This window comes from Gymnoscopelus microlampas, assembly GCF_963454915.1.
Source record: "Gymnoscopelus microlampas genome assembly, chromosome: 12".
Taxonomy (NCBI): Eukaryota; Metazoa; Chordata; class Actinopteri; order Myctophiformes; family Myctophidae; genus Gymnoscopelus; species Gymnoscopelus microlampas.
This window is the reverse complement of record NC_139949.1, coordinates 34,220,508-34,248,007: the sequence shown is the minus strand read 5'-3', so window position 1 is coordinate 34,248,007 and position 27,500 is coordinate 34,220,508. Positions and strand designations below refer to the sequence as shown.

At 42.4% G+C, this 27,500-nt stretch overlaps 1 protein-coding gene across 1 annotated transcript in view; it reads right to left on the bottom strand.

The window, feature by feature from the left end:
* Positions 1-27,500, bottom strand: part of LOC311056610 (A disintegrin and metalloproteinase with thrombospondin motifs 2-like) — a 55,216-nt gene that overhangs the window by 21,091 nt on the left and 6,625 nt on the right. The window contains exons 3-11 of the mRNA XM_084073358.1: positions 12,697-12,913; positions 6,229-6,353; positions 5,950-6,033; positions 5,684-5,767; positions 5,058-5,214; positions 4,256-4,361; positions 3,589-3,732; positions 1,474-1,606; positions 367-480 (exon numbers count right to left, since the gene is read on the bottom strand). Coding sequence (XP_083929484.1) covers positions 367-480; positions 1,474-1,606; positions 3,589-3,732; positions 4,256-4,361; positions 5,058-5,214; positions 5,684-5,767; positions 5,950-6,033; positions 6,229-6,353; positions 12,697-12,913 — 1,164 coding nt within the window. The remainder of the gene's footprint in view (positions 1-366; positions 481-1,473; positions 1,607-3,588; positions 3,733-4,255; positions 4,362-5,057; positions 5,215-5,683; positions 5,768-5,949; positions 6,034-6,228; positions 6,354-12,696; positions 12,914-27,500) is intronic.

Sequence of the window (27,500 nt, the reverse complement as noted above, 5' to 3'; positions counted from 1 at the left end):
ACAATGAAATCCTCAGCGATTTCTGCAGGATTTTACTGTTTAGGGTTAAGATGGAAATGTCAGGTCCACGAGATTTGAGTTTGGGGTATAGAATAAAATGAATTTACCTAAGACACTGTTTCTCAACATCGGGTCCAGAGACCGTAACTCTGAGAGGGTACAATTGGGTCATTTGGTTCCATTTGTATACTCTCAGATTGAAATACACAGATTTTACAGTTTATATTGGGGTCCCAGAGTAAAAAAAAAAGTGTCCTAATGGGGGTCAGTGGCCAAACGCATATCAAACTGTGGGTCCTTGAAATGAAAGATCGAGAATCACAGATTTCAAGACACATTAATCTAATCTAACATAAATCTCCATACCTTATCAGGTCCACACTTGGTGCCGTCGATGGGCGGACCTTTCTTCGTCTTACAGAAGAACGGGTTGTCAGGATGACTGCACCAAAGCTGCTTACACGGGTCGTAGGTACTGTACTAGAGAGATACATGAATAAACAGATAGATAGACAGACAGACAAACAGACGTGCACGCGCAGGCACACACACACACACACACACACACACACACACACACACACACACACACACACACACACACACACACACACACACACACACATGCAAGCACACAGACAGACAGACAGACAGACAGACAGACAGACAGACAGACAGACAGACAGACAGACAGACACACATACACACACACATACACACACAGACGCATGCACACAGCCCACAGGCCAGAGCAGGCCTGTAAAAGAGATTAGCCTATTTGACAGTAGACGCTAACATTCCATGAATTACATAAGAGACTGTATACTGTAGCAGACTCTGAACGTCTGCCATGACAGACAGACAGCGCTATCCCAACCTTGTACTGAACGAAAACTACAAATACAAAGCAAAAAGAATCCATGTTAACAAGACAAGTAACTACATTTTTTGCAATACTCTCTCTCTCAAAAACCCAGTTGGAATATATTAAAGTGGGCTGACATCATTTCATTTGTTTCTGATGCTGTTTTAACTTGTTTCAGCAATCTGCGGGGGGAAAGGGTGAAAATAATTAAATAAAAAAAGACAATAAAAATGTACAGACAGAGACTAAACTCTGGCAGACTAAAGTCAAACTGCAGTCTGTTCTCAGAATACACTAATCAGGGTCAATAGTTTTGGGCCCTCGTCACACGTACTGAGTATGAGTCAATTCAAGGAACTGAACTGAGCTTCCAGTGGAATCCAGGGTCACGGATGATAATATTATATCCCCACATTTTTCGTCATTTAATGCCCTACTTCATAATACAAAAGTGTCAAGCAAAAGTAGTGAAAATAGTCGATCTACAAGCTCATTGCGAGCTTGTAGATCTAACCCTAACCCTAACCCTAACTAACTAACTAACTAACTAACTAACTAAATAACTAACAGACAGACAGACAGACAGACAGACAGACAGGCTGACTCACCGCTGTACACATACTGTATCCAAATCCGAAATCAAAGCGACACTGATCGTCCATGGAGTAGTCCAGACCTGGCAACTGTGGCTGAGCGGGCCAATCATGATCAAATGGGTCGTCACGGAGACACTCATATTTACTAGAGAGAGACAGAGAGTAACAGAGGTAGAGAGTAAGACAGAGAGTAACAGAGGTATAGAGTGAGACAGAGAGTAAGAGAGGTAGAGAGTGAGACAGAGAGTAACAGAGGTAGAGAGTGAGACAGAGAGTAACAGAGGTAGAGAGTGAGACAGAGAGTAACAGAGGTAGAGAGTGAGACAGAAAGTAACAGAGGTATAGAGTGAGACAGAGTAACAGAGGTCGAGAGTGAGACAGAGAGTAACAGAGGTATAGAGTGAGACAGAGAGTAAGAGAGGTACAGTAGAGAGTGAGACAGAGAGTAACAGAGGTAGAGAGTGAGACAGAGAGTAACAGAGGTAGAGTGTGAGTTTTATCTATTTATTTATGACATGCCCAAAATGGTGCCACCAGGTTGAAAGTGATTAAACTGGCACACCTGAGGGTGAAAACCACTGTCATGTGATTACTGACTAATGCTGTACCTGTTATCAGATTACTTGGAGGCCAGTCTATGCCATCAGTCATATGTGCCCTCAGTACTATGATGTCAGTCCTATGACATCAGTCATCTCCATATTGATCGTTTGCTCTGTTTCTATGGCAATGTTTGCCGCTCGGATGGACTTCCTGTGAACCACTGTTGGAATTTGGGGAAGTCGAGACCCAAATACTATAGTCAGCTCTACCAGTTATTTGGTCATTGCCAGCTCCCTGCAGTCCCTGTCAGTGCCAACCCCCAGTGTTGGACTGGGGATGGGTGTAGACAAGCAGAGGGATTACCAGCACTCATGGAAATGTCCTTCAGGAACTTTTATTTAGTTAGGCACGGGCAGCGTACAGGACAACGCGCACAGCCTTCTTCAGCATCAATCATCACAACGCTGAAGAAGGCAGTGTTCTGAAACCCCTTTGTCTTTCTGCGCGCTACCCGTGCCTAACTAAATAGAAGTCCTGACGGACATTTCCGGGAGTGCTGGTAATCTGTCTGCTTGTAAAGAAAGTTAAATGCCAAACATCTAGTGCTTATGCCAACAGAGAATCCTCCTTGGCTAGGGGAGATATTACGCTTTTTGGGCTTCAAGCTGAGCCACTCTGCGACATTTCCATTCCCTTGCCTCCTCTGAAGGAGCGGTCTCACCGCAAGATAAAATATTTGTTCGGGCAGCGTGATTACATACAAAGTCAATGCAAAGACGCAATGTTGCATCGAGCGCGGTGAACAAGGCAAACGGGGAGAAGTGAACAAAGCGCCTCTGTATCTTCACTCCACTTGGAAAATCCCAAGTGAGGCAACCGTCGCCTCATGTTTACCAACGCTGACCAACGCGACCAAAGCGAAGCAATAGAAGCGACTAGAAAGAAATGTTATCTTGCGGTGGGAAAGCACCTTTACATTCACTTATTTTCACCTGACAATAAGGAGTTCCACCGGGACAATGTTTAACACGTGCGTACAACAGGAAGCCGAAGCACCCGTAATGACAGTAATACACATAGTGCAGTGTGTTAAATAAATGCCTTGGTGGGGTTGGCGAAAGGGCCTACTCTGTGGAGTTTGCATGTTCTCCCCGTGTCTCTCAGGGTAGTTAATACCCTCACAAAAACATGTTGTAATCCTGGTCGCTATACTGCCTCCCCCATGACAGCCGGGGCGCCTGATGGAGGAGAAGGGAACTGGTTGGAATAACGTGTTCCTTCCACACGCTACGTCCAACCAGGGAAACTCCCCCCTGTGAGGTGACAAGAAGGTCAGTTGGCTCTCATGCATTGAAGGAGGCATGAGCTTGGCCCTGGCCTCCCTAGGCTGGTGAGGGGAGTGTAGCACCCAGGATCACTTAGAAAATTGGTACCGGGTGAAAAATAAGGGTTACAACATCGCGGGATAACATTTTAAGTAAAAAAAAGAATAATAAATGCCTTGACAGTGATATTTCTGTGACATTGCAGAACAGAGAGTGTCATCACCAGGTCACCAATTTCAGTGTAACAGAAGACCCTTACTGCAGGTATTTGCTGAGCTCCTGTTCGCTGCAGCGTGACCAGTGGTAACGGTGGAACGCTGCCTGGACCAACGGAGCCATGATGCTCCCCATGGGAACCTCATCGCCACACTCATTACCCTGTCCGTCATGTTCCATCCCCAACCTAGACAGACAGACAGATGCAATTAGGCATACAGATGGACAGACAGTTAGACAGAGAGGTAAGATAAGAGCAGATATAGACCGCGTCAAAAAAGCACAAGTATAGATAAGTAGAAAGGTAAATACATATCATCACTGTCAGGCAGAAACGTGTTTTGAGCATATAGATCTGCTACTTTTGCTGTTTTTGAATTTGAATCCTGAAAAGTAACAGTTTTGGACATACAGTATGAGGTTTCCACTCAACAGAGACGACAAACATTATACAAATCCACAGATTTGTATAATGTTGCCATTGTATAACAAGGCATCGATATTGTATGTGTGAGGGTGTGTGTGTGTGTGTGTGTGTGTGTGTGTGTGTGTGTGTGTGTGTGTGTGTGTGTGTGTGTGTGTGTGTGTGTGTGTGTGTGTGTGTGTGTGTGTGTGTGTGTGTGTGTGCGTGTGTGTGCGTGCGTGCGCGTGTGCGTCTGTGTGCGTGGTGGGGGGGAGGTGGGGTCTGAGTGTGCGTGTCTGTTTCTCACACGTGTCCAGTTTCGTGGGCGATCACGAACGCTGAGGAGAATCCATCTTCGTGGTTAAGGGTGCAACTCCGCACAGGGTGACACATACCTGTGACTGGAGCATAACCTAGAACGAGAGAGAGAGTTTGACTTTTGAGTTGCATTAATGAACATCTCCCAACCCGTTCCAATTATTACGTTCATACTAACTAATAACATTCAAAATCAAATTATATAGAGCTGCATTTCAGAAGCCTGGATTCCAGACCGATTCACTCCGTTCAGCTGACTCTTTTTTAATATTTCTTACTTCGCTTCTCAGTCTGGTAAGCTTCCTATGTGCAAGGGCCGGTCTCGGACACTCAGGCCCAGAGGATTCTGATTGGTCTGTGGGTGGGGCTTTGATTCGTTGAGCACTATCCAATCAGCAATGACGTGCCTATGTAACAGGACGTTTCTCCGTTTCCTTACGTGCTTACGGAGAGCTGTTCTGGAGACGGCCAGACTGAGAAGCGAAGTGGAGGAAAAAAAGTCCGCTGAACGGAGCGAATCAGTCTGGATTCCGGGCTAACATTTCAGCACTGTAGTCAGAAATCCTGAGACACTGATTTAATGGCCAGAGTTCTACATAGATGTTATTTTCATTCACCAATCCATCTTAGATCCGTCAACAATCTAATGTAGCTAATGTATGCTTGCAAACTGTTCCTGCTAAGGTGAACACCTACAGTATGTAGTAGAAACATGGCAGACAGTGAAAGCAACAGAACTGCTAGACATTAAGTTCCTGTCACTTGTTTAATTCCTGCCAGTGGTTTTCTACCTTGCATGCCAGAAGGTCCGAACTCCTGTCTGGTGATGAAGATGGCGTGGTCGTGGTACTCTGGATCACCGGGATCCTGCTTCTGCTGTAGGAACGCCCAGCGGCAGACATTCTCCAGACTCTGGGAGGGGTTCCCCAGCTCTATCAACTCCATAGACTAATGGGTGGGGAGGCAATGTACAGTAAATATGCAGAGAGAGAGAGAGAGAGAGAGAGAGAGAGAGAGAGAGAGAGAGAGAGAGATTACACTATGTCACACAAGCGCTATTCTATTCCAGTGGTTCTCAAACATTTTGCAAGGACCCCCAAATTGATACGTATTAGCCCACATTTGAAAGGATTTTGTGCCAGGGACCCCTAATAAAGAATTGTGTTGTTAGATTAGATTTGGTAAAGGATTCTGTAACGGTCTAGTGGGTGGGGAAATAACAGCATAGAGTGAAACCTGTGATCCGAATTTTTATACATTCTCATTGGGATAACTTATACCTTATGAATAATAGTGAAATTAAACTGTTCCTAATTTTTCTGGGGACCCCCCTGGAACCCCATCAAGGACCTATTGGGGGTCCCTGGACCCAACTTTGAGACGCCCTGTTCTATTCCATGGAAGAGTGGTTTTGTACCATGGTAGCACTGAGCATGACGATTCTGACCAGAACGACATTGATGTTGGCACCCAGAGTCCGATCCTGGTAAATCTCATTCACCTGAAAGACACCATGGAATGGAGGGAGAAAGAAAGAGAGACAGATAGAATGAGAGAGAAAAAGAGGAGCGAGGGAGGGAGGGTGAACAGGAGGAAAACAAATTAGATGATCTAATTTGTTATCGTAGCATTAGTAAGTGCGTGCGTGCGTGCGTGCGTGTGCATAAGTGTGATGTCACCTACTATATTCATTAGCGTCAGCAGGTATTTCTGAATATTCTCTCGACCGTGAAAGTGTAAAATAGAATAGTCCACCCCCAACAACACCTATAGAATTAAACAGAGACAAGGAGGAGAGATGAGGAGAAACTGATCATGATTCAGCCTTTTGGACTGTATATTGTTTCACACCGTACAATAATATATTTCAATGAAGATGCCTTTAAAGACTTGAGATGAAATTATAAACACATGAACAACAATGTTAAATAGTTTAGGAGCAACATTAAACAGAAGAACAACCTCAATGTTAAACAGTTCATTGTCCTCTGCATAGCGACGGGAACGGCCGGACCGGAACACAGAACCGGAAAAGTTCTGCTTCTGTCTCAGTGCCTCAACGTCCAACAGACCTCCTAGAACAGAACCTGAAGGATAGAAAGAAAGTAAGTTAGTGTAAATATTAGTTTTAGTTGATTCTGTTGCTGTGTAAAACGTACAGAAAATGAACTGTGACATCTACATTGAACAATAATGTTAACTTGTGTTGAGTTAATGTTAGTGTACACAATAATGTCCTCATGTGTCCCCTGTTCATTAAGCACACACACATGCAGGCACAAGCACATACTGTCCGCACGGATGCACGCACACGCGCACACGCGCACCCGCACACGCACCCGCACACGCACACGCACACGCACACGCACACACACACACACAGAGTTTAAAACTCACAGCTGACACTGTGTTTAAAAACAGCTGAGTCGTCGATAGGCCATGGGGAGAAAGAGAGAGAGACAGACAGACGGACAGACCAGACCAGACAGAGAGAGAGAGAGAGGCAAAGAGAAAGAGACAGGGTGTGGACTATTAATAGAAGTATGTGCAGGTATATAGCAGGACATTTCTCTGAGCCACCGCCAGGTTTCTGGACGCTGGACTCTAATGAAGCCTCCCTCCTGCATGACCAGCCTGACCTCGCCGGGTTCACAGCAACGCGCAGCGAGCTGGATTGTTTCCCACAATTCACTGCACCTCCATAGATAATGGATGCAAGTCCCTGCCCAGCGGCGTTACAGCAAATACCAGATGTCCACTATACTCTGTTCTCGGAAATTCATTCTTGGTGCAAAGATGACAATGAATATGCCGGTACATACAGTACTGTATATGTATATATTAACCCATTCAATCCGGGAACGCATCTGTAATTTTTCGATTATTTTGGCTATTCAAAAATAGCAGATATACAAGGTGCAAATCTTTGAATGTACATATTTTTTAAAGCGAACATTTGTAACTCAAATCGTTGCTTCTGGGGGTCCCTGGAACAAAATATTTAACAAATGTTCTCGGTGCCGCACTATGAGCTTGTAGATCTGCTATTTTTGAATATCCAAAGAAATGACAGAGATGCGTTCCCGGATTGAATGGGTTAATACACACATCTACAGTAGCAATGAGACTGGCATCCTGTACTTTTTTAAGAGGGGACCACAGTCCGGATATTTATAACAGTGGTTCTCAAACATTTTCATGTCAAGGACCCCTAAAAGGATTGTATTTGGCAGTGGACCCTCAGTTGAAAAGATCTTGTGCCCCCCCAAAAGAGAGGATTTGTGTTAAGAAATCATGGCGCATTGTGAGCTTGTGGAGAGCTAAGTTCTAATGGTTAAATTGTTCTTCATTTTGCTGGGGACCCCCCAAAAAAGAGTCAAAGACCCACACACATATACTTGTTTATATATCAGATAACACCATGGAGAACCCTCCTGTAGTGAGAGATTTTTTTTCTTCAGGAGAACAGAAAGAACAGGAAGTGGGAAGGAAGGAAGTATCATAATATAATAAGTGTAGTGAGTGTTTTTGGTGAATACCACCCCGTTCTCTGTTTTCACTTCTCTCTGGTTCTGTTTTGACTCTTCTCTCAGCTTTCTCTCTCTATTTTCCTCTTTCTTTCTGCCACGTAGCAACAGCTGGCTGCCGAAGCCCCTCTTCTTGGCTGCTCTGTGTGTGTGTGTGTGTGTGTGTGTGTGTGTGTGTGTGTGTGTGTGTGTGTGTGTGTGTGTGTGTGTGTGTGTGTGCGAGTGTATGTGTATGTGTATGTGTATGTGTGTGTGTGTGTGTGTGTGTGTGTGTGTGTGTGTGTGTGTGTGTGTGTGTGTGTGTGTGTGTGTGTGTGTGTGCGCGTTTGTCTCCACTTCATATCTCATTCTACCTCCCCTTTTCTGTCCCTTTTTTCTCTCTGACTCCTCTCTCTCTATTCTCTCTTTTTCATTCTGCATTCCAGTTGAGGTCTCCAAACTTAAGCACATAGCCTCTGCACCAAATCATTTAGGAATTGTCTGTGTGTGTGTGTGTGTGTGTGTGTGTGTGTGTGTGTGTGTGTGTGTGTGTGTGTGTGTGTGTGTGTGTGTGTGTGTGTGTGCGTGCGCACGTGTGCGTGCGTACGTATGTATGTGCGTGCGTGTGTGTGTGTGTGTTCCAATCATGTCTGGCATCTCTCCTGGAATAATGGGGGGAGAATAAACTGACAGAAAGTGATACAACAGACAGACAGACAGACAGACAGACAGACAGACAGACAGACAGAGAAAAGTTAATTAGCTATCAGTCAAATGTTTTTTTTCTTTTTTTACAGATTTAACAAAGGTCATCATCACATGCAAAGACACAACATGCTACGGAGTTGTTTTGTTCCGTCATCATGGCAGCTCGTGCTGCATCGTCACCTCAGCTGATTCCTTGAGATGACTTAATTTGAAACATGTTAAGGAGCTGTATGAGTCTGTCTCCAGGATAAAGTCACTTAGCCAACGTGTCATTTCTCGCATTGCATGCATTTGTTTTGACAAAAGTCAAGTTGTGGGCCAATCCGCTGGTCTGGAGTCAGCTATGGAGCTTAACAGCTAACATGTGCTTGGCTGCCTGACACAAGCTGCTGTTTGTAGTCACTGGTGAATTCTAATAAAGTACTTTTTCCTTCAGTCAGTCAGTCCGTCTGTCAGTCTATCAGTCAGTTTGTCCGTCTGTTGGTCGGTCCGTCCGTCCGTCGGTCCGTCCGTCCGTCCGTCCATCTGTTCGTCTATCCTTCGTTTGTTAATTTGTTTAATCGTTCTTTCCTTCTTTCTTTCCTACTGTACCTGCCTTCTCTCCTCCCTTCCTTTCCTTCCTACCTACCTGCCAGTGCCTTCTCTTCTTCCTTGTATCCTATCCTCATTAACCTCCATCCATAAGGAGCCAAAACAGTATTATAATATGTGAACGTCTATTAACCACTTCAGCACGTTGTGTGGAGACAGCCCATCTACAAAGTAAACTCACAACGCGTAGCGCAGTGCAAATATTCACCCATAATGACATGCCCAAAATTAGGATGGCAGGTTGAAAGTGGTTAGAGTCCAAAGAAAGAGCAGGTTGGCGGGCTGACTAAACACCTAAAGACGTCTGGGGTTGTATCCCAGATGTGACCTGGTTTTAGGAGGGTGACTGCTGTTACATCAGCTGTGACCACCAACACCACCAAACCCTGGAGCCCTAGAGCACTGCACGCCACTCCCAAACTGCTCCAGGGAACTGAGGGCAAGCGCAAAAGAAATCTGCATACGTGTGTGTGTGTGTGTGTGTGTGTGTGTGTGTGTGTGTGTGTGTGTGTGTGTGTGTGTGTGTGTGTGTGTGTGTGTGTGTGTGTGTGTGTGTGTGTGTGTGTGTGTGTGTGTGTGTGTGTGTGTGTGTGTGTGTGTGTGTGTGCGTGCGTGCGTGTGCGTGTGCGTGTGTGTGTAGGAAAGTTTGACCTGCAAGGTTCTTGGTACAGCAGCAGTAGTGCAGTCATACGATTAGAGTTCTCCGCCTACTGATACATCTAAATCCAATGAATGGGCTAGAACTGTGGTGAAAACAGTGCTAACAAACCTACGCCTACATAATTTACGATGTAGGCATTTAGCGCTCCTATCCAGAGTGCGAGATTGGAGTAAGCAGAGTAAGCATGAACTAGTCAATAAACAACAAGGTAAATTACCTTGGAATAAAGTACAAGCAGACAGCGAAATGTTGATGGTTCTAACGTAATATTATAATAAAGAAATAATATACAAAGAAAAAAAAAGAAACGCAGTTATTTATCTACTTATTTAATATCTGAATTGTTTCCACCCACTTTTAGACCCTACAGTGCATTTAGATGTCACCAGGCAGACATGTCAGTATGCAGAGATCTCTGATAATCTGGCTATATGAGACTAGTACATCAGTGGATGGATCACATAATAATGTAAAAATATGAATGTTATTTTTTTTATGGAATCTAAATATATTTGGTTTATTACAAAGTATACAAAAAGTTGTGCCAACAATTTGAAGGGGGTTAAAACAATCCCCTTTAATGCTGGTTGTCCAGAGATATCAGTGTCCTGTGCCTACTGTACCGTATATCTGTGAATAATATGACCTTAGTGTTTGGTGTTTAGTAGCTATTGTGTTGTGTATGTATTTGTACGGGAAACCTACGCACACCAAAGTCCTTGTCGTGGTGCTGGCCCACGGCAGAATAATCTGAATAGTAGAAGAGACAAGAAGGTGGCCGCACACACTGGTAGCCAAAGTGCCGATACTTTATTTTTGGACGCAGAGTAAAAAGACACCAACGTTTAGGCAGGTAACTGCCTGCTTCAGGGTAGCCTGAAGAAGGCACTTTGGCTACCAGTGTGTGTGTGGCCTCCGCGACATACAATAAGTGCATTCAACATAGGTAGGCACGGAAACTACTAATCACCAGAAGTCTTAAGTGCATTCTCTTCTAAAACAAGCAACTAAGAGTATACCTAGCGCTAAGGTAAAAGTGCAATATATCAGTTACCTACTTTCTTGTCTCTTGAAGACTACTATTTAGTGTGTGTAGTTGTATACATGTCTGTGTGTATGACAGTATGGATTTATGTGTGTGGTACGCATGTAGGCGTGTGCGTGTGTGCATGTGTGTGTGTGTGTGTGTGTGTGTGTGTGTGTGTGTGTGTGTGTGTGTGTGTGTGTGTGTGTGTGTGTGTGTGTGTGTGTGTGTGTGTGTGTGTTACTGTGTGACTTCAGGGGTTACTGTCAGTTCAGCTAATATACTGTATGAGTAGAAACAGATGTGAGATGAAGTCAGGAACGCCTACCCAGTAACACACACACACACACACACACACATTAAAACGCTGACCGCCTTAAGAAATCCTAAGGACCCCGGGCGGTCTCATCATCTCTAATGTGCCTCATAATTCACACACACACACACACACACACACACACACACACACACACACACACACACACACACACACACACACACACACACACACACACACACACACACACACACACACACACACACACACACACACACACACACAGGAAGAGTATAATTGTATTGTTTCTTTACAGTAGTCTACTGTAGAAGCCATATAATACTCATTAACACCATTAAACACCCTCTATAGTAATACAAGTACACGGTGTGTGTGTGTGTGTGTGTGTGTGTGTGTGTGTGTGTGTCCTGGGCATGACGTTAAACTTCCCCGTTGTAACTACCATCGTCAAAGTAATAGGTGCAGTGGATGCATTTGCAATTTCTGTGGACTATGTAGCTTGCATACAAGCAGGCACTTCTTTGGACTCTACCAACAGCCAACGCTACCTGACGGCCCCTCCCGTGAACAGCTACCGGGAAGAGAGGGAATAGACCCGGCGGCCTTCCAGCGGTATGTCCGTCCGCTGTCGGAATAGCAATGGGTGGACTTCCAGGCCCATGAGAACAACTACAGAGAGCGCTTTAACACCAAGCAGCAGTGCAAGACTAAGAACTTTGTTTCCTCTGGTGATCCAGCCAAGGACATTATACCCACGGACTGGTTGTTGGAGGGTTTCGAACAACTTGGGATGCCCAAAGACGAGGCAGAAAGGCTGGCAAAGTATTGTGCTGTCTCTGCTGCCATATGTGGCGGAGTCGCCGCTACTTGGAGTGCTGAGTGACATGCGTGTTGTATCATGAAGACCTATCCATGAGTTTGTGAATGTAACCTTTACTGCACCTAAAATATTTGAAATAGACATAATGAGGACAATTGTCCTGGTTCTCACAAGATAAATGGTTGTTGTCAGTGGTGTAATTTACTCAAGTACTGTACTTAAGTACAATTTTGAGGTACTTTTACTTTACTGGAGTATTTCCAATTGTCTATACTTTTACTTTTACTCCACTACATCTCAGAGGCAAATATTGTACTTTTACTCCACTAGTTACTTTGCAGATATAAATTATTATATTATAAAATATACATTAACCACTTTCGCCCTAATTCATACCTAGGCTATTTGAAAATAGCCGATCTACAAGCTCACAACGCTAGATCTTGTGGACGCGTTGTAGACCTTGTAGATTTGCTATTTTCAAACATTTTAGTACTTCTACTTTTGGTACTATTAAGTACATTTTGATACCAACACTTTTGTACTTTTACTCAAGTAAATTTTTAATTCCGGACTTTTACTTGTAACACAGTACTTCTATATTGCAGTATTGATACTTTTACTTAAGTACAAAATGTGAGTACTTTTTCCACCACTGGTTGTTGTTATACTTACAATTAGGAAATTATTCAGGTTAGGATTAGGCATTTAAAGGTTAGATTTAAATGCATCGCACTGCATCGCACTGCAATGCTTAGCGTGCGTGCGTGTGCGCGCGCGCGCGTGTGTGTGTGTGTGTGTATGTGTGCTTGCACAACTCACCTTGCAGATAGTAGTCGTCAGTTTGATTGACAGCTTGGGTTTGATTGACAGTTGGCTGTTTCTTGATAACAGCAGAGGAGCGATATACGATGTGCTCTCGTCCGCCTCCTCTTCCTCCTGCCTCCTCTTCCTCCTCCTCCTCCTGCTCTCCTCTGCTCACCCTGCGCTCCAGCGGCTCAATGAAGTACTCCTCTTTACCCGTTCTGATCATACCTGCCTGGAAAGAGAAGTACTGTAACTGTACTCTATTACTCTAGTCTATTACATTGATCCCACCCACCCGCATAGAGAGGGAACTAACTCATCTATTACATGACCCACTAGCACAAACATTCTTTGTATCACTTCTGGTCACTTTTATTTTTACTTGATGCTACTCATAGTTATGGAAGCAATGTGGAAGCTTATAATTATGACTTAGTATCTCATAATATGACATCTTGTTTTGTTTCTAAAACTACATTGGCAGAAATGGGCTTTCAAACTATGTTGTTTTTATCTTCTTATATGCAGATATATGTCACGGTTTCAGTCAGGGCAGGATTGTAGGACCCAAGTGCAGGAGAGACAGAGGCAGAACTGGTCGGTTTAACGGGTTTAATAACTCAAGGTAATAATACAGGCAAGGGACTGAACTCACGATGGGAAATAATAGGGAAATAATAAGACACAGGTGAACTCAACAGACAATCAACACTGGGATAGGCTGAGGGACTAAGAGGACACAGGAGGAGAACATGACTAATCAACAGGGAGGTGAGACAAGACAGGTAACAATAACTAAGCAGAACAGGAAACAAGACTACAAAATAAGGTACAGAACAAACGCAGGGCAACAACAACAGAGTAACAGAATAACCAGACTAGGTACAGAACAGAACAAAGGCCTAATAAGTCCAAGACCTTATAAGGGCAGGAAGGTCTAAATAATAAAGTCAGAGTCCGCGGCCCGAGGAGCGACCGTGACAGGCCTAAAGAACAGGCCTAAAGTGTCCACGACCATATAAGGGCAATGAGTCCACGGCCCGCGGAGCGGAGCGTGACAATATATAGTTGCTGTAAGGCAGAAACTCATATCTCCATATTTCAACTTTTTTTCACAAATGAATGCCCTACTTCATTATACAAGTGTTGCATAAAAGTAGCAACAAGCTCACAACGCGATTGTCGTGTCGCGATGTGACACGTTGTTGTGAGCTTGTTTCCACTATTTCCACTATTTTAAAAATAATAATTAGAAAAGTAACGGTTTTGGAAGTTTTCCACCCGACAGAAACAATATGTTGGTTACTTGATCGATTAGATTTTATGTTTATCCGTTATCCTAGTTGTGTTGTAGCACTTAATTGTTTTCTTTGCACTCTACTTATGTGACTATTTACACTTTTTTCCTCTTTTTTAAAGATATTTTTGGGGGCTTTTCTGCCTTTATTTATAGTGTATAGTAGAGAAGGACGGGAAACAGGGAGAGAGATGGGGAGAGACATGCAGCAAAGATCTCGGGAACGGGACTCAAACCCGCGATGTGCTGTCAGGCTACCTTAAAGCCTAAGTGCCCGTACTGCTAGGCCAGCATTGCGGGCCGACTATTAACACTTTTGACTTGTTTGTTGACCAGGGTTTGTGTCAATTACACATCTTGCACTTTGTAAGTCGCTCTGGATAAGAGCATCTGTTAAATGCCTATATTGTACTTAATACATTGTACATTTGCAATGGCCCCAACTGCATGGAGAGAGTGGAAACTAATATTTTACATTATTCATGACGATACTATCTACCTGGAGACACTGCCATGCATAGTCCCGAGTCCAGCTGCAGGGAGCGGCAGGGAGACGTCCCTGACCGCTGCCCCACCCTCCGGAGATGTTCTGGGTCGAAATGGGAGAGAAACATCAAGGAAGGATGGCTCCCAGCTGATGACCCTGCAGCTGGTACTCGTAAATGCTTAGACCATCCTGCCACCAAGTATTACCAGCAGCAAGAGGAGGAACTTGCAACATCTTTAAGTAGCTCTTGCAGATTCTGCTTGTAGCAAAAGATCTTTGACGTTTATTTCAACTCTAATCTTTCACTTTAATCATGGCCATACCTAACGGCACAGATAAGTAACTGTAATCTCTTGGCCCTACCTGCAGTAAACAATCTATTATTTTACTAGTATATTTTGTCAGTTCTAGTTTGATGAGAGTAATGCTTCCTCTTCAACTTAGAATCACACCCACTCTCTTATACTGAATGTTTCTTCTCTATTGTGCAAAGGAGGAATATGTTAACAGACAGACAGACAGACAGACAGACCTGTTCATTGATGTTGATATTTTGGTAATAATGTCTTTCCAACGTTCATGCCAAAAAGCACCCTTAATTTATTTGTAAGACAGTGACAGAAGGAAGGAAGGAGAAGTTCTCAGACAGAGAGAGAGAGAGAGAGAGAGAGAGAGAGAGAGAGAGAGAGAGAGAGAGAGAGAGAGAGAGAAAATTGGGTAAAGTCTGTTATTGGAAAAAGATGGAGAAACCAGAGAAGGAAGAGAAAAGGAGCGAACGAGCTAAGAACGTTTATGAATTAAAGAATGTACATGTGCATATTATTACTGAAGAAAACCAGCAAGAAAGAAGGATGGAGAAAAGAACAGAGCCAGAGAGACGGAGACAACCTGAGACCGGAAGGACAAGACTGAGCAGGTTATAACACATTTGCCTGATGAAGACCTAGAACGTCGAAACGTTGCAAAAAAAGAAAAAAGTGACTTTCTTGGAGCTTGAGAACAGTGTGCGGACTTCCTTCTTCTTTTCCAGGTTATTACAGAAAACATGGTGAGAGACAGACAGACAGACAGACAGACAGACAGACAGACAGACAGACAGACAGAGACAAAAGCTAAGAAGAGGATAAGAAGAAAGAAGGAGACAGAGACAGAGAGAGATACAGAGAGAGAGAGAGAGAGGGGCAGACAGACCGACAGACCGACAGACCGACAGACCGACAGACAGACAGACAGACAGAGACAAAAGCTAAGAGAAGGAGAGAAGAAAGAGAGAAAGAGCCTTTCCTCTGTGGTTCAAGGAGCTTATTAAACCACTGGCTTTAACAATTCCCATCAGATGCACAACAGCCCTCCAACATTTCCATGAGACAATTACATGAGCTAACAGCATGACGTCAGCACACTGCGCTCCAGTCCACGACGCCAGTGGAATGAACTCAAACTGGAACGCCTCGCTTCAAGTGGCGACGGGTTGTTTGGGCCAGTCGCTCTCAAACCTTTTCATGTCAAGGTCCCCCCCGATTTGGGGCGCTGATGGCTTAGTAGTGGTGAAGGCGCATGCATACGGTACCACATTTAGGCTCTAATGCAGGCTGACAGCAAGTCGCGGGTTCGATTCCTGAGCCTGACGGCCATCGCTGCGTGTCACTGGCCGTGCCCGTGACTCTCTCCCTGTTTCCTGTCACTCTTTAACTGTAGGCTATACTATCCAAAGGCAAAAACGCCCAAAAAATGTAAACGTCCCCCAGAATTAAGATGTATTTGGCACCACCATATGAAAGATTTTGTGCCAGGGACCCCCATATGAGAAGAAATGTTCACAATTTACCAAGATGTGATGCGTTGTGAGCATGTAGATGGGCTATTGTTTTTGAATAGCCCAAGTACAAAATAGGGGTTTAAGTGTTATAACCATAGACTGTATAAAAAGAATGGACTAAGCCACACCTCTGGTTTCCACAGACCGAAAATGAAGCCGATTGTTCAGGAATTTGAAATCCGCCATCTTTAATATATGCCAAAAAGCGACTGGGAATAGGAACTGGAAATCAATGGGATCCCCTGGAACCCCTGGGGGTCCCCAGACCAAGTAAAACGGGAACTTATTCTAAATGTATTCTTCAAATTATTCATGTCTTAGTGTGCAATACAAAATATATATGCACACATTTTTTCTTCTGCTTTATTTAACCAGATGAGTCCCATTGGCATGGTTATCTCTAAGCAGGGATTACAACCTAAAATACGATATACAAAACAAAGAAAACACACAAATTACATATCGATACAAAACTCAAGTAAAACAGCTGCAAGACCTCTGTTTTTATTGATCGAAGTAAACTTTAAAATACACCCAAAGGGATGAAGTGTTCCAGTTTAATGTCTTTGTGGTGCAGTATTCCATGACCGTGGAGCATAAAAACTAAAAGCTATCCTCCCAAATTCTGTGGACAGATGAGCGACAGTAAAAAGCGGCAGGTTCTGGGAGCGGAGGTTATATGAATTCAGTTTTTTATTCTATTGCAGTCTATTCATTTCTGAACATAATTTGTCAGTCTCGCTAGATGAAAATGAGCAGAGAAGTCAGCCAGGGGTCTCATTTCCGTTTTAAACACTCCTTTTGTTTCACTTACACGTCTCTCCCAACGTACAGACGCTGAATACCGGATACGATGTTCAGGGCAATGTAAATCAGTGTTTCCCAAACACATTTTTATGGGTCGTGAGTAAATATCAATTTTCCTTTTTTTTTCAGTTTCCTACAATTATTTTAAAAATGTGTAAATCCTCTTAATTTTCAAACATTTTTTGGATAATTAAAAAAAATACTTTTTATACATGAAGTAGTGAAAATAGAAGCTGCTATTTTCACTAGTTTGGGTCCCGGGAAGAAAGTTTATTTTTTGGCTCTCCAGCTCATAACGTTTGGGAACTACTGATGTAAAATAAGCAGCCTTGGGAACCAACATTTTCCGAACCATAAGGAAACAGGTGCCTATCTCACATCGTACAAGTGCACCCCTGGACATGACACTAGTATAGCATGTCACAGGGGGCTTACCCCCAATCCAACCCTTGATGTTGAGTGCCAAGCAGCGAGGCATTGGATACAATTTCTTTTACAATCTTTGGTATGACTCCCACCTTGAGGGCAATGTATACTGCTGTAATCCCAGTACAGATGTGGTGTTGGTCTTAGCAGTGGGAATAAAGGGACTCTGACACAGCATTGAAAGACTAACTCAATGATACCCACTTGATAGGTGCCACACACACACTCTCTCATCATGCACTCTATCCTCTAAGATCCAAGACAGGTTTATATACAGGCACTCGCCTCCGTGTAATGCAACAAGGGATACTTACATCACATCCTGTGTAACTCACAAATGTGACTTACTCTCTTTTTTTTCTTTCTCTCTCTCCTTTTTCATCCTCATCTCATGTTTCCACATCTGGGATAGATCACAGTGTGCTGCAGTCCTCGCTCGGTGGAAACGTAAAAGCGAGAAAAACACTCCAAAATCACTGTTAGAACAATTCTTGTGATCTCGGTCCAGATTTTGGCAACACGAGTGACTCACAGATCCAGAAATCAGAGAGCCAAGCTTCTGATCTGTGATGTCGCCGTGAGAGAAAACCAGGAATCTTCTCTGGTAAGTACCATTATTCAGAAGCCATTCCATTGGTTTCCAGCCTTGGTCCTCGGGGCCCGCTGGTAATGCTGATTTTCCGTCTCACTGAGAAGTAATGACACGCCCAGAATAGATGCCAGGTTAAACCACCTGGCGTACCTACAGTACCAGCAACAGTACACTCCCTGAGTTAAGCTAAGAATGTGAGCAAATGTTTGTACTATCTATCAGTGTGCTGAAAATGATGAGAGTACTCAATTAAATAGCCACATATAGAAAATGTATCCTAAACAGAGGACACTTAAAATGTCCTGTTTGGGTGACTTACTTCCTGGTTTTGTTCAAGGCCATATAAAGAAGGAAGGGCCATCTATGTCGCTTTCTTGGTGTGGCAACTCCAGCTGGCACATTTGCTGCACTGGGAGGCAAACTGGAGCTGAAAGTTTGATGGAATATACATTGAAGTGAATGAAAGCCAGGTGGACAAACACTAGTTTTGTATGATTGTAACCTTTGGAAAATAATCGCTTCAGGAAAATATCCCACATTGTTTCCTGCTGTCTTATTTTTCTGTGTGGACACTATATCATTTTATTGAAGTATCTCACGAGCACAGATGAAGTTTCTGACTGTGTAGCGAGTATGAACTGTTATTGTGAGACTGTCAATTATTAACAATCTTTCTTGTGCTCTTCAATAAAATTACATAGCGTGCAAATAGAAAAAACAAGAGATCAAAACAAGAGAAAACATTATATGATATATCTTCTTTTATTATGCTTGAATCGATTATCTGACAAAGGTTGCAATCATTCAAAAAGATATTGTTTATTAATACACTAACCCTAACCCTGGCTCTCACTGACTTCAATGCATTTCATTGAATTTCCGGCTCCAGTTTGCCTCCCAGGTGCATCAATGGCGCATGCCATGGCGTAGAACAGTTCTGTTCATTCTTCATAACAGCCTGGGTTATGTTGAGTGCGCCTTCAATGGATGCTATCCAGGACATTTGGATCCTTCCCATGAAGCACTGCAACCAGAGTAGGCGTGATCGTAGGTAAATAAATAGGGCCTGCTTTTCCAGTGATGTAATCTATTGAGACAAACAAGTCTTCAGCTAGTGTGGGATAATTTTATACACTGAGCAAACTTCCATCACAGCTGGTTGGCATTGTATTATCCACTGTATCAGAGTGTCAACTACTGTACATTGGGGTGGGACTGGGACCTCTCGCAATGCTTTTATGTAGATCATTCTTTTGCACACTCTAGCCTACATTGTAGACTACATTTGGCTGTGTAGTCCCTGATTAGACAATTACAATGATATTGACCGATTGCAATTAACTACATAGTAGAATAGAAGCCAGCAATAATAGTCATCCCACACCGCTCTTATATGTTGCTACTGAAAACAGATGCAAATCACAACCAGAAAAGGCGATGTTTTCAGCTGCTAATGTTCTCCTTGATGGAATCAAAATTAGATTCAAGGGGCCAAGCACAACTAAAGTCAATCGACAGAGAAAAAGAAGCAGTTACCACTGCCTCAGATTTATAACTCTATAACCATTCAAATGTTGAGGTTTTTATTTTGGTTCAAGCTCAGAATATTCACCAGTATCAACACAGAGTGTAAAACGGTGTGCCCAAAAGCATAAATCATCTGTCCCCAAAGTATTTCAGTTGAGTCTTTGATGTTGAACCCTGAAGCGTCAAGGATAGCAAAAGGAATGTATGTAGTCATTAACTGAGAAAATGAAAGACAGAATAACTACTACTGTTACTAACTATTGACACCACATGTCCAAGAGAGTATTATAACTGAACCACTTGAACCCTAGCGTCCCTATTCTGTGGTGAAAATATCAGCTCTACAAGCTCACATGTTGCAATGAGGGTTCTTTTTCTTCCTGTTTTGCATTGTTTTCTAATTCAATGGTTGATTCAACTGTGAAAATGTGATATATCTGCAGAATCACATCCCATTTTGACGTTGTGACCAATCATTGAGCTGCCCAGGAAAAGTGTTAATAGAATCACGGTTGTAGACGCACCAAAGCAAGTTAGAGCCCAAATTGAAGATGAAGTCACGTGCGTCATTTCAAAAAACTATTACCACAAAACGTGCCTGTGTCAAATCGGAGCTCGGTGGAAACGTAAAAGCGAGAAAAACACTCCAAAATCACTGTTAGAACAATTCTTGTGATCTCGGTCCAGATTTTGGCAACACGAGTGACTCACAGATCCAGAAATCAGAGAGCCAAGCTTCTGATCTGTGATGTCGCCGTGAGAGAAAACCAGGAATCTTCTCTGGTAAGTACCATTATTCAGAAGCCATTCCATTGGTTTCCAGCCTTGGTCCTCGGGGCCCGCTGGTAATGCTGATTTTCCGTCTCACTGAGAAGTAATGACACGCCCAGAATAGATGCCACGTTAAACCACCTGGCGTAACTACAGTACCAGCAACAGTACACTCCCTGAGTTAAGCTAAGAATGTGAGCAAATGTTGTACTATCTACTGTATCAGTGTACTGAAAATGATGAGAGTACTCAATTAAATAGCCACATACAGAAAATGTATCCTAAACAGAGGACACTTAAAATGTCCTGTTTGGGTGACTTACTTCCTGGTTTTGTTCAAGGAAATCAATAGAATCACGGTTGTAGACGCACCAAAGCAAGTTAGAGCCCAAATTGAAGATGAAGTCACATGCGTCATTTCAAAAAACTATTACCACAAAACGTGCCTGTGTCAAATCGGAGCACGTTGTGAGTTCACACGTGTGTGTGTGTGTGTGTGTGTGTGTGTGTGTGTGTGTGTGTGTGTGTGTGTGTGTGTGTGTGTGTGTGTGTGTGTGTGTGTGTGTGTGTGCGTGTGTGTGTGTGTGCGTGCGTGTGTAAATGAAAGATGAATAAACATCTTCAACTTTAGTTAGCATTAAATGACCAATAAATTAGGCCATATTGCTCCTGCCACGCAGTCACTGTACAGCCTTGCAAACGAGAAGACTTTGACAAATGGATGGAATTTATTCTTTGTTATTTCCCCCGTCCGCTCCTAAATCCACATGGTTGTGTCTGAACAGCCCATTTCACATCAGATTGCATAGAATTGCAGGGATCATACAACACTGAAGTCTTTGAAAAAAGCGATTCAATCATTCGTCTACACTGTAGTTTATTGTAATCAAATGTCCTTTTATAATGTATTTTCTCTGTGTCTTGTTGTTCTGTGTAAAGCACATGGAATTGCTTTGGTGTTGAGATATGCTATGCGAATAAACTTGCCGTGCCTAATTATTTGACTACCGGATAAATGTATTTGTACCTTGCTAGCCTGCTTTTTGCTAAAGAGGAGCTTGTGTGTGAGAGAGGTGTGGAACTCCTGGACGATCTTGTGCGACCTTGCTGTTTTCTTTTTATGGCATGGTCAAAGTGGGGCAAAGATAATGTACAAGAAATAATAATTATTCAGACAAACCCAATAGCCTACCATTGAACACAGACATTTGTGTGTGACCAGAGAAGGGCAGAGTACACATGGCCCATGTTGAAAAATGTGTTGGATTATGCTATAATATCACATAATATTCTCTTTCATTTACCAGAGTGTACTCTGCACCATGGCACTCTATAAATTTGCTGATGCGGGGTGGAGTTAACATATTGAATCATCGGCTATTCACTTTTGTTCAGCATTGGACTTGTGTATATCTGTGTATCACCTACCTTTTTTTCAATAATAATGTTGAACAATAAATATTTCATAATTGATTAGTAAGATGAGGGGTGCTTTATTTTGGAAAAATCAAGAGTTACTTGTTTGATAATTTCTTTATCGTCCATTGTGCATTGTACACGTTTCCTATAACACTACAAGCTTTACTCTATATGTGAGCCAATAGGCATTGGAATTTCCTCTGGGATGAATAAAGTATCTACATTATAGATCTATAAGATGTTGCTCTGTAGGCTATCAGGGACATGCTTTTTTCCATTCCTTCAGGCATTTCAGTTTCACAACTAGATAAATTGCAATCAGTGAAGTGCATTCCTCTGCTAACACGATTGTTGGAATATGTGTTGACCTCCGTCAACATTATGCCATTTCCACCTGAGATAAGTGAGATTATGTTATTTTGATTATTTATTTATTTTTGAATTGTAAATAACCACATTCTGACCTTGCCTTTGTTTGTGACCAAGCCAAGGTAATCGTGTCTTTGGGGCAGCGTACTCATAATTTCCATGCGATTTCATGAAAATCCGCTCTTTTAGATTTCGACCTTGACTGTGACCTTGCTCTTTTGTCCTAAAAAGTATCATCTCTAAGCTGCCCTAAACTCCTAGAAGTGTCTTTTTTATGTGGAATACAGATCAAGATCAAGTTATAAAGCTACTCTAGTGGCTAAAGATTTTGCATGGGGTGAGTTTGTTAAAGATTGTGTAATGAAGATGATGGATAACAAGAAGCAGGATTTGCACATTTTGGCCTTGCTTGCAACACCATGGCAGTGGTACAGAGAACTGAACTCAGACATTCAATAATCAATCAACATTCTTTTAAATAAGGACCAGACAAGAGCGGATCACTACAATTACAATCTACAGTTCATGAATGAGCAGGACAGAATGTTGATGAATGAAGTGGATTAGCCTGATATGCAACAAAGTCAGCAAGACTATTAAACTCCACTGCATAATTCAACAACAATGTGCTAAATGTCTGAAAGTTGAACCTTGTGGTAAAGACTGTTAACTTTATTTTAAATCCCTGTACTGCCAGTTTCAGTGCCATCGGCAGGTTCTCCTCTACAATAGAGGCGGAATATGGAGATGTGATTTACCACAGACAGTTTGATGGCTCAGTCGGGGACCTGCATGGAAACAGTTTTTCTCTATTAGGGCGGAGATGGAGCAGTTTTGGGCTGAAAAGTGACAGCCAATGGGAGCTGTCTGGCTGGCAGATGTGGCATTTTTGATTGACATCACGAAACTTTTGAATGTGCTGAATATCAGCCTGCAAAGGAACAACACAGTGGTGAGCCAGCTATACATGCACATCATGGTCTCCAACCACTCGAAAGACACCTATAGCTCAACACCTCACATGTCCCTGTGCTGTGAACGGTAATGGACCGTTTTCCACGGGAGGACATGTGAGCAAAATATATCAACGGTCGCGTCTCTCTCGCTGAAGAGTTTAATGGAAGCTTTTAGGATCAGAGAGAAAAACGTGCACCTTTTCTTGTCTCTCTCCTCCATGTATCCTTGAGATGCTCTGCAGTGAGACCATGGTGAGATGATGAATTGCACAGTCAACATCAGCACTTCTCTCTTGTCAACTTTTATCAGCAGCTGGCAGTGGTATTGTTCCAGCTTGTGTGGCGCCCTGGGCAAATTACATTTTCAAAGATGTTCAAATTTTTATTTTATTTTACACAAGCTCATTAAGAGATGAGCTTGTAAAAGATATAAGACCTGGAACGCATCTGTGTCACTTTAGATGTCTTTGGCTTCGGTGCCGCGCTACGAGCTTGTAGATCTGCTATTTTTGAAAAATCGTGAAAAAAAAATGTTTTGATTTTTTTTTAAAAAAACTGTTAGGATTTCGAAAATGCTTAGAAGCGGCCTCAGGTCTTAATGGGTTAAGCGGCGTCATGTGAGATTGTAGATTGGCTATTTTTGCTCTTCCTCGTACGACGAAGCATAAAGGGCGTTAATCTCGGCCTTCGTGCACAAGAACCTTGCCTTCCGTCACTGATGCATGGGGACAGAGGCCATTGTGCATTGCATAAACTAAAGTCTCATAGGTGGCAGCTGTCACAGGTCACGGTATTATTCAAACTGTTTCACGACTACGGTGATTTGCCCTGGAAATGGGGAGCCCTATTCTTTGCTTCTAGAGGGGTCCCTGGAGCAAAACATTTTCAGATGGGGGTCGGCGTGAAAAGGTCCTTGACATGAAAAGGTTTGAGAGCCACTGATATATAGTAACATACGTTTTTCAGAAAACTGTTTTTTTTAGGATTTAGAAGACATTTTGTAGAATCGGAACATCAGGCCTTAATGGGTTAAAGGAATAACACAGTTCACCCAAAAAAGAAAATGGGTGAAATTAGGTATTTTCCACTCACAGCGCAACCGCTTGGCTTCAGTAGATGTGGACCATTATGCACAATCTCTATGGAGCAATTTATTGTTATTTCTGACTGGTTGCCTTAAGTTAAGTTGTTTTGGAGAAAGCTGCTATGAAGTATGTGACTTTTTTGTGGACAAAGACATTTTTATCAGTATTTCCAGTGGCAGGAGGGTGAATACCTGTAGATACAACGTAATTTTCCAGGTGTCTCACGATCATGAAACTTTACTTGACGATTAACTGCAAACAAATGCGATTAACGATTTAATTGTGCTTTTGGCATTGAACATTGGAACATATAAATATAAATTACATTTGTTTGGCTTTAGGCTTTGTAAACAAAAGGTGTATATATGACTAACAATGACCAGAAGCAATAGTAAAACTAAATAGTATTCTAAGGGCCAAAATAGGCCATATTTAAAGATGTTGTACTTACAAAATCTTTTAAAAAGAATGGAAATAGAGCACCGAAGTCTGACATCACTGCCGCTAAAGGGCGCTATCCCCCTGGGTGCGTAAGAACTGTGTTCCAAAAAGAAACAAACCACACCCGCGGTTTTACGCATAATGGATATGAAGCATCAACTGACGGTGAAAAAGTACAAATTTACTTAAGTTCTTTCCTCCAAACACAGACGTTATCAAATGTAACTCAATATCATAAACGACACATAGTCACACACCTGACAAAATCACCAGGCTGATTGATCACCCCCTGTCACCCCCCCCCCCCCCCCCCCCCCCAAAGACCCCTGGCCCACTTTGAGAACCAATGCTGTATAGCCAGTCCACAAGCTCACAACGCGTTGCAGTGCAAAGCATAAATCACCCTTTTGAGTATACAGACACGCTGACAGACAAAACACTCACAGGCCTCGTTTACAGTAAGTCCTACGACTACAAAAGCACAAACACACACTCGTGTGCACGTACACAGTTTGGCAGAATAGACTAAACTGTCTTGCAGGGTTTTGTTTTATCCTATAATTACAGCAAAACCACACTCCACTGCACAAGATGACACGTTTACCACACGTACGTAATCTTACAAGCGTTCTGTCTTATCAGGCTCATTTTGATGCATTTCAAGAGGAATTATCTTACAGCAGAGTTCTTGTGTTATTTCATTCATATTCCGCTTTTCTAAAACTGAGATTTAAAGCTGTAATCCAGAACTTATTTGAATGAATAAAACATTTTAACCAGTAGGTAGAGTAAGTTAATACAATACAACATCTGCAGTGGTTGGAGGTGGTCTCTCTACCAGTGGTGGGAAAATAACTCACAATTTTTACTTTAGTAAAAGTATCAATACTGCAATATAGAAATACTCTGTTACAGGTAAAAGTCTGTAATTGAAAATTCACTTGAGTAAAAGTACAAAAGTATTGGTATCAAAATGTACTTAAAATACCAAAAGTAGAAAGTGTTCATTATGCAGAATGTCCCATTTCACAAGATCTACAAGCTCACAATGCGACGTATTGTGAACTTGTAGATCGGCTATTTTCAAATGGCCAACATGTATATAGGGCTGAAGCGGGTAATGTATGTTTTGTAATAATATTCAAAATCTACAAAGTAACTAGTAACTAAAGTTTTCAAATAATTGTAGTGGAGTAAAAGTTTTAATATTTGCCTCTGAGATGTAGTGGAGTAGAAGTAAAATAACTGAACATTGGAAATACTCCAGTAAAGTAAAAATACCTCAAAATTGTACTTAAGTACAGTACTTGAGTAAATTTACTTAGTTACTTTACACCACTGCGCTCTACAATTGAGAACTGTAGAACCTGGTGTCGGGTAGGACACCTACTGGTTTACAGCTAGTACTGACTAAAGTTCATAGGGCAATATCTCCCTAGGCCAAGGGGACGGGGTTATTCCTTATCGGCAGAGTAGTAGATATTTGGTCTCTCATGCAGGTGAACTAGGTTCGAATCCTGGTTAAGAAATTAAAGTTATGGTTAAAGCTTTAAGTTAACACTCTTATCCAGCACGATATACTGTACAGCACAAGGAGGAGCTGATGTGTTGGTACTTTAGAAAGGACATAGTTCTGTCTATGGTCTCTGCATGCAGTGAGAGTTTACGATGTTGACATTCACACTGACCGAAAACAGATGAAGTCTGTTAACGCGGTTGCTGTGAAATATTTAAATGAAAAAATATTCATTCACTTTGGCTCTATATACTGTACTGTACTTTGGTGTGCGACAAATCTAGAAGCTCACAATGTGTCGCAACATGACACATGAACTTGCAGATCTGCTATTTTCACTACTTTGAAAATTAAAACAATTGAACATCGAAATAGGGATGCCAGGGTTAATGTGGTTATACAATGCACACTTATACAGACATGTAAACAAGGACATGCATGTGTCTTGCCATGACATGCTGCAGTGTTCTAATATCTGCACCCTTTCTCCCTCTACAGATAAACAGTGAGACAGAGAGAAGTAGAGATGGTCTGACAAGGGGAAAGGAAGAGCGAAAGACAGAGAGAGAGAGAGGGAGAGAGAGAGAGAGAGAGAGAGAGAGAGAGAGAGAGAGAGAGAGAGAGAGAGAGAGAGAGAAAGAGAACATTTCTTAGGGCAGAGGGAGGGTCTGGATAAGATTCTCGCGAAAATGTTATGGCTTCATTTCAACTCACTCTTCATTTTGTTGTGAAGGTATCACTTGTGTAATTCCTTCACTTGACCTGACCAGTTTCACAGCCGTTTTGAGAGTTGAACTCGCAACCTTCTGATTACAATGAATTTCAAGCATTTTTTGTATTTGTATGTTTGTACATGGCAGGCTTGCCGAATTGGTTCCCAGATTGGTGAAAACGTTATATAGTATTTGTGAGTCACATAAAAGCTTTTTATTTATCTTGCTCATTTTTCTTGATATAGTGGTCAAAAACTATTTTTCTTTCCCTCTCTATAATGCAAAAAATGGTTTGGTCTGTCACCTGATGCTACTGTGGCTGGAGGTGAGGGGCCGTCAGAAAAATGAAACTCATTAAGACCTATGTGCGATCTACGATGTTCCAGGAGAAGTTATGCTGACTGGCAATGCTCTCTAGATCCTCAACTTGCCCAGAAATTGGATTTTAAAGACATCATAAATGACTTTGCCATTTGGAGTTCAACACTGAATACTGAACGATGAGATTATTTGGACATGGTGTTCTTGTGCGGTAAAGAAAAGGTTAGTACAGTGTGTATCATTCAATCAGTCCTGCATGCCTATTTTGCTCAA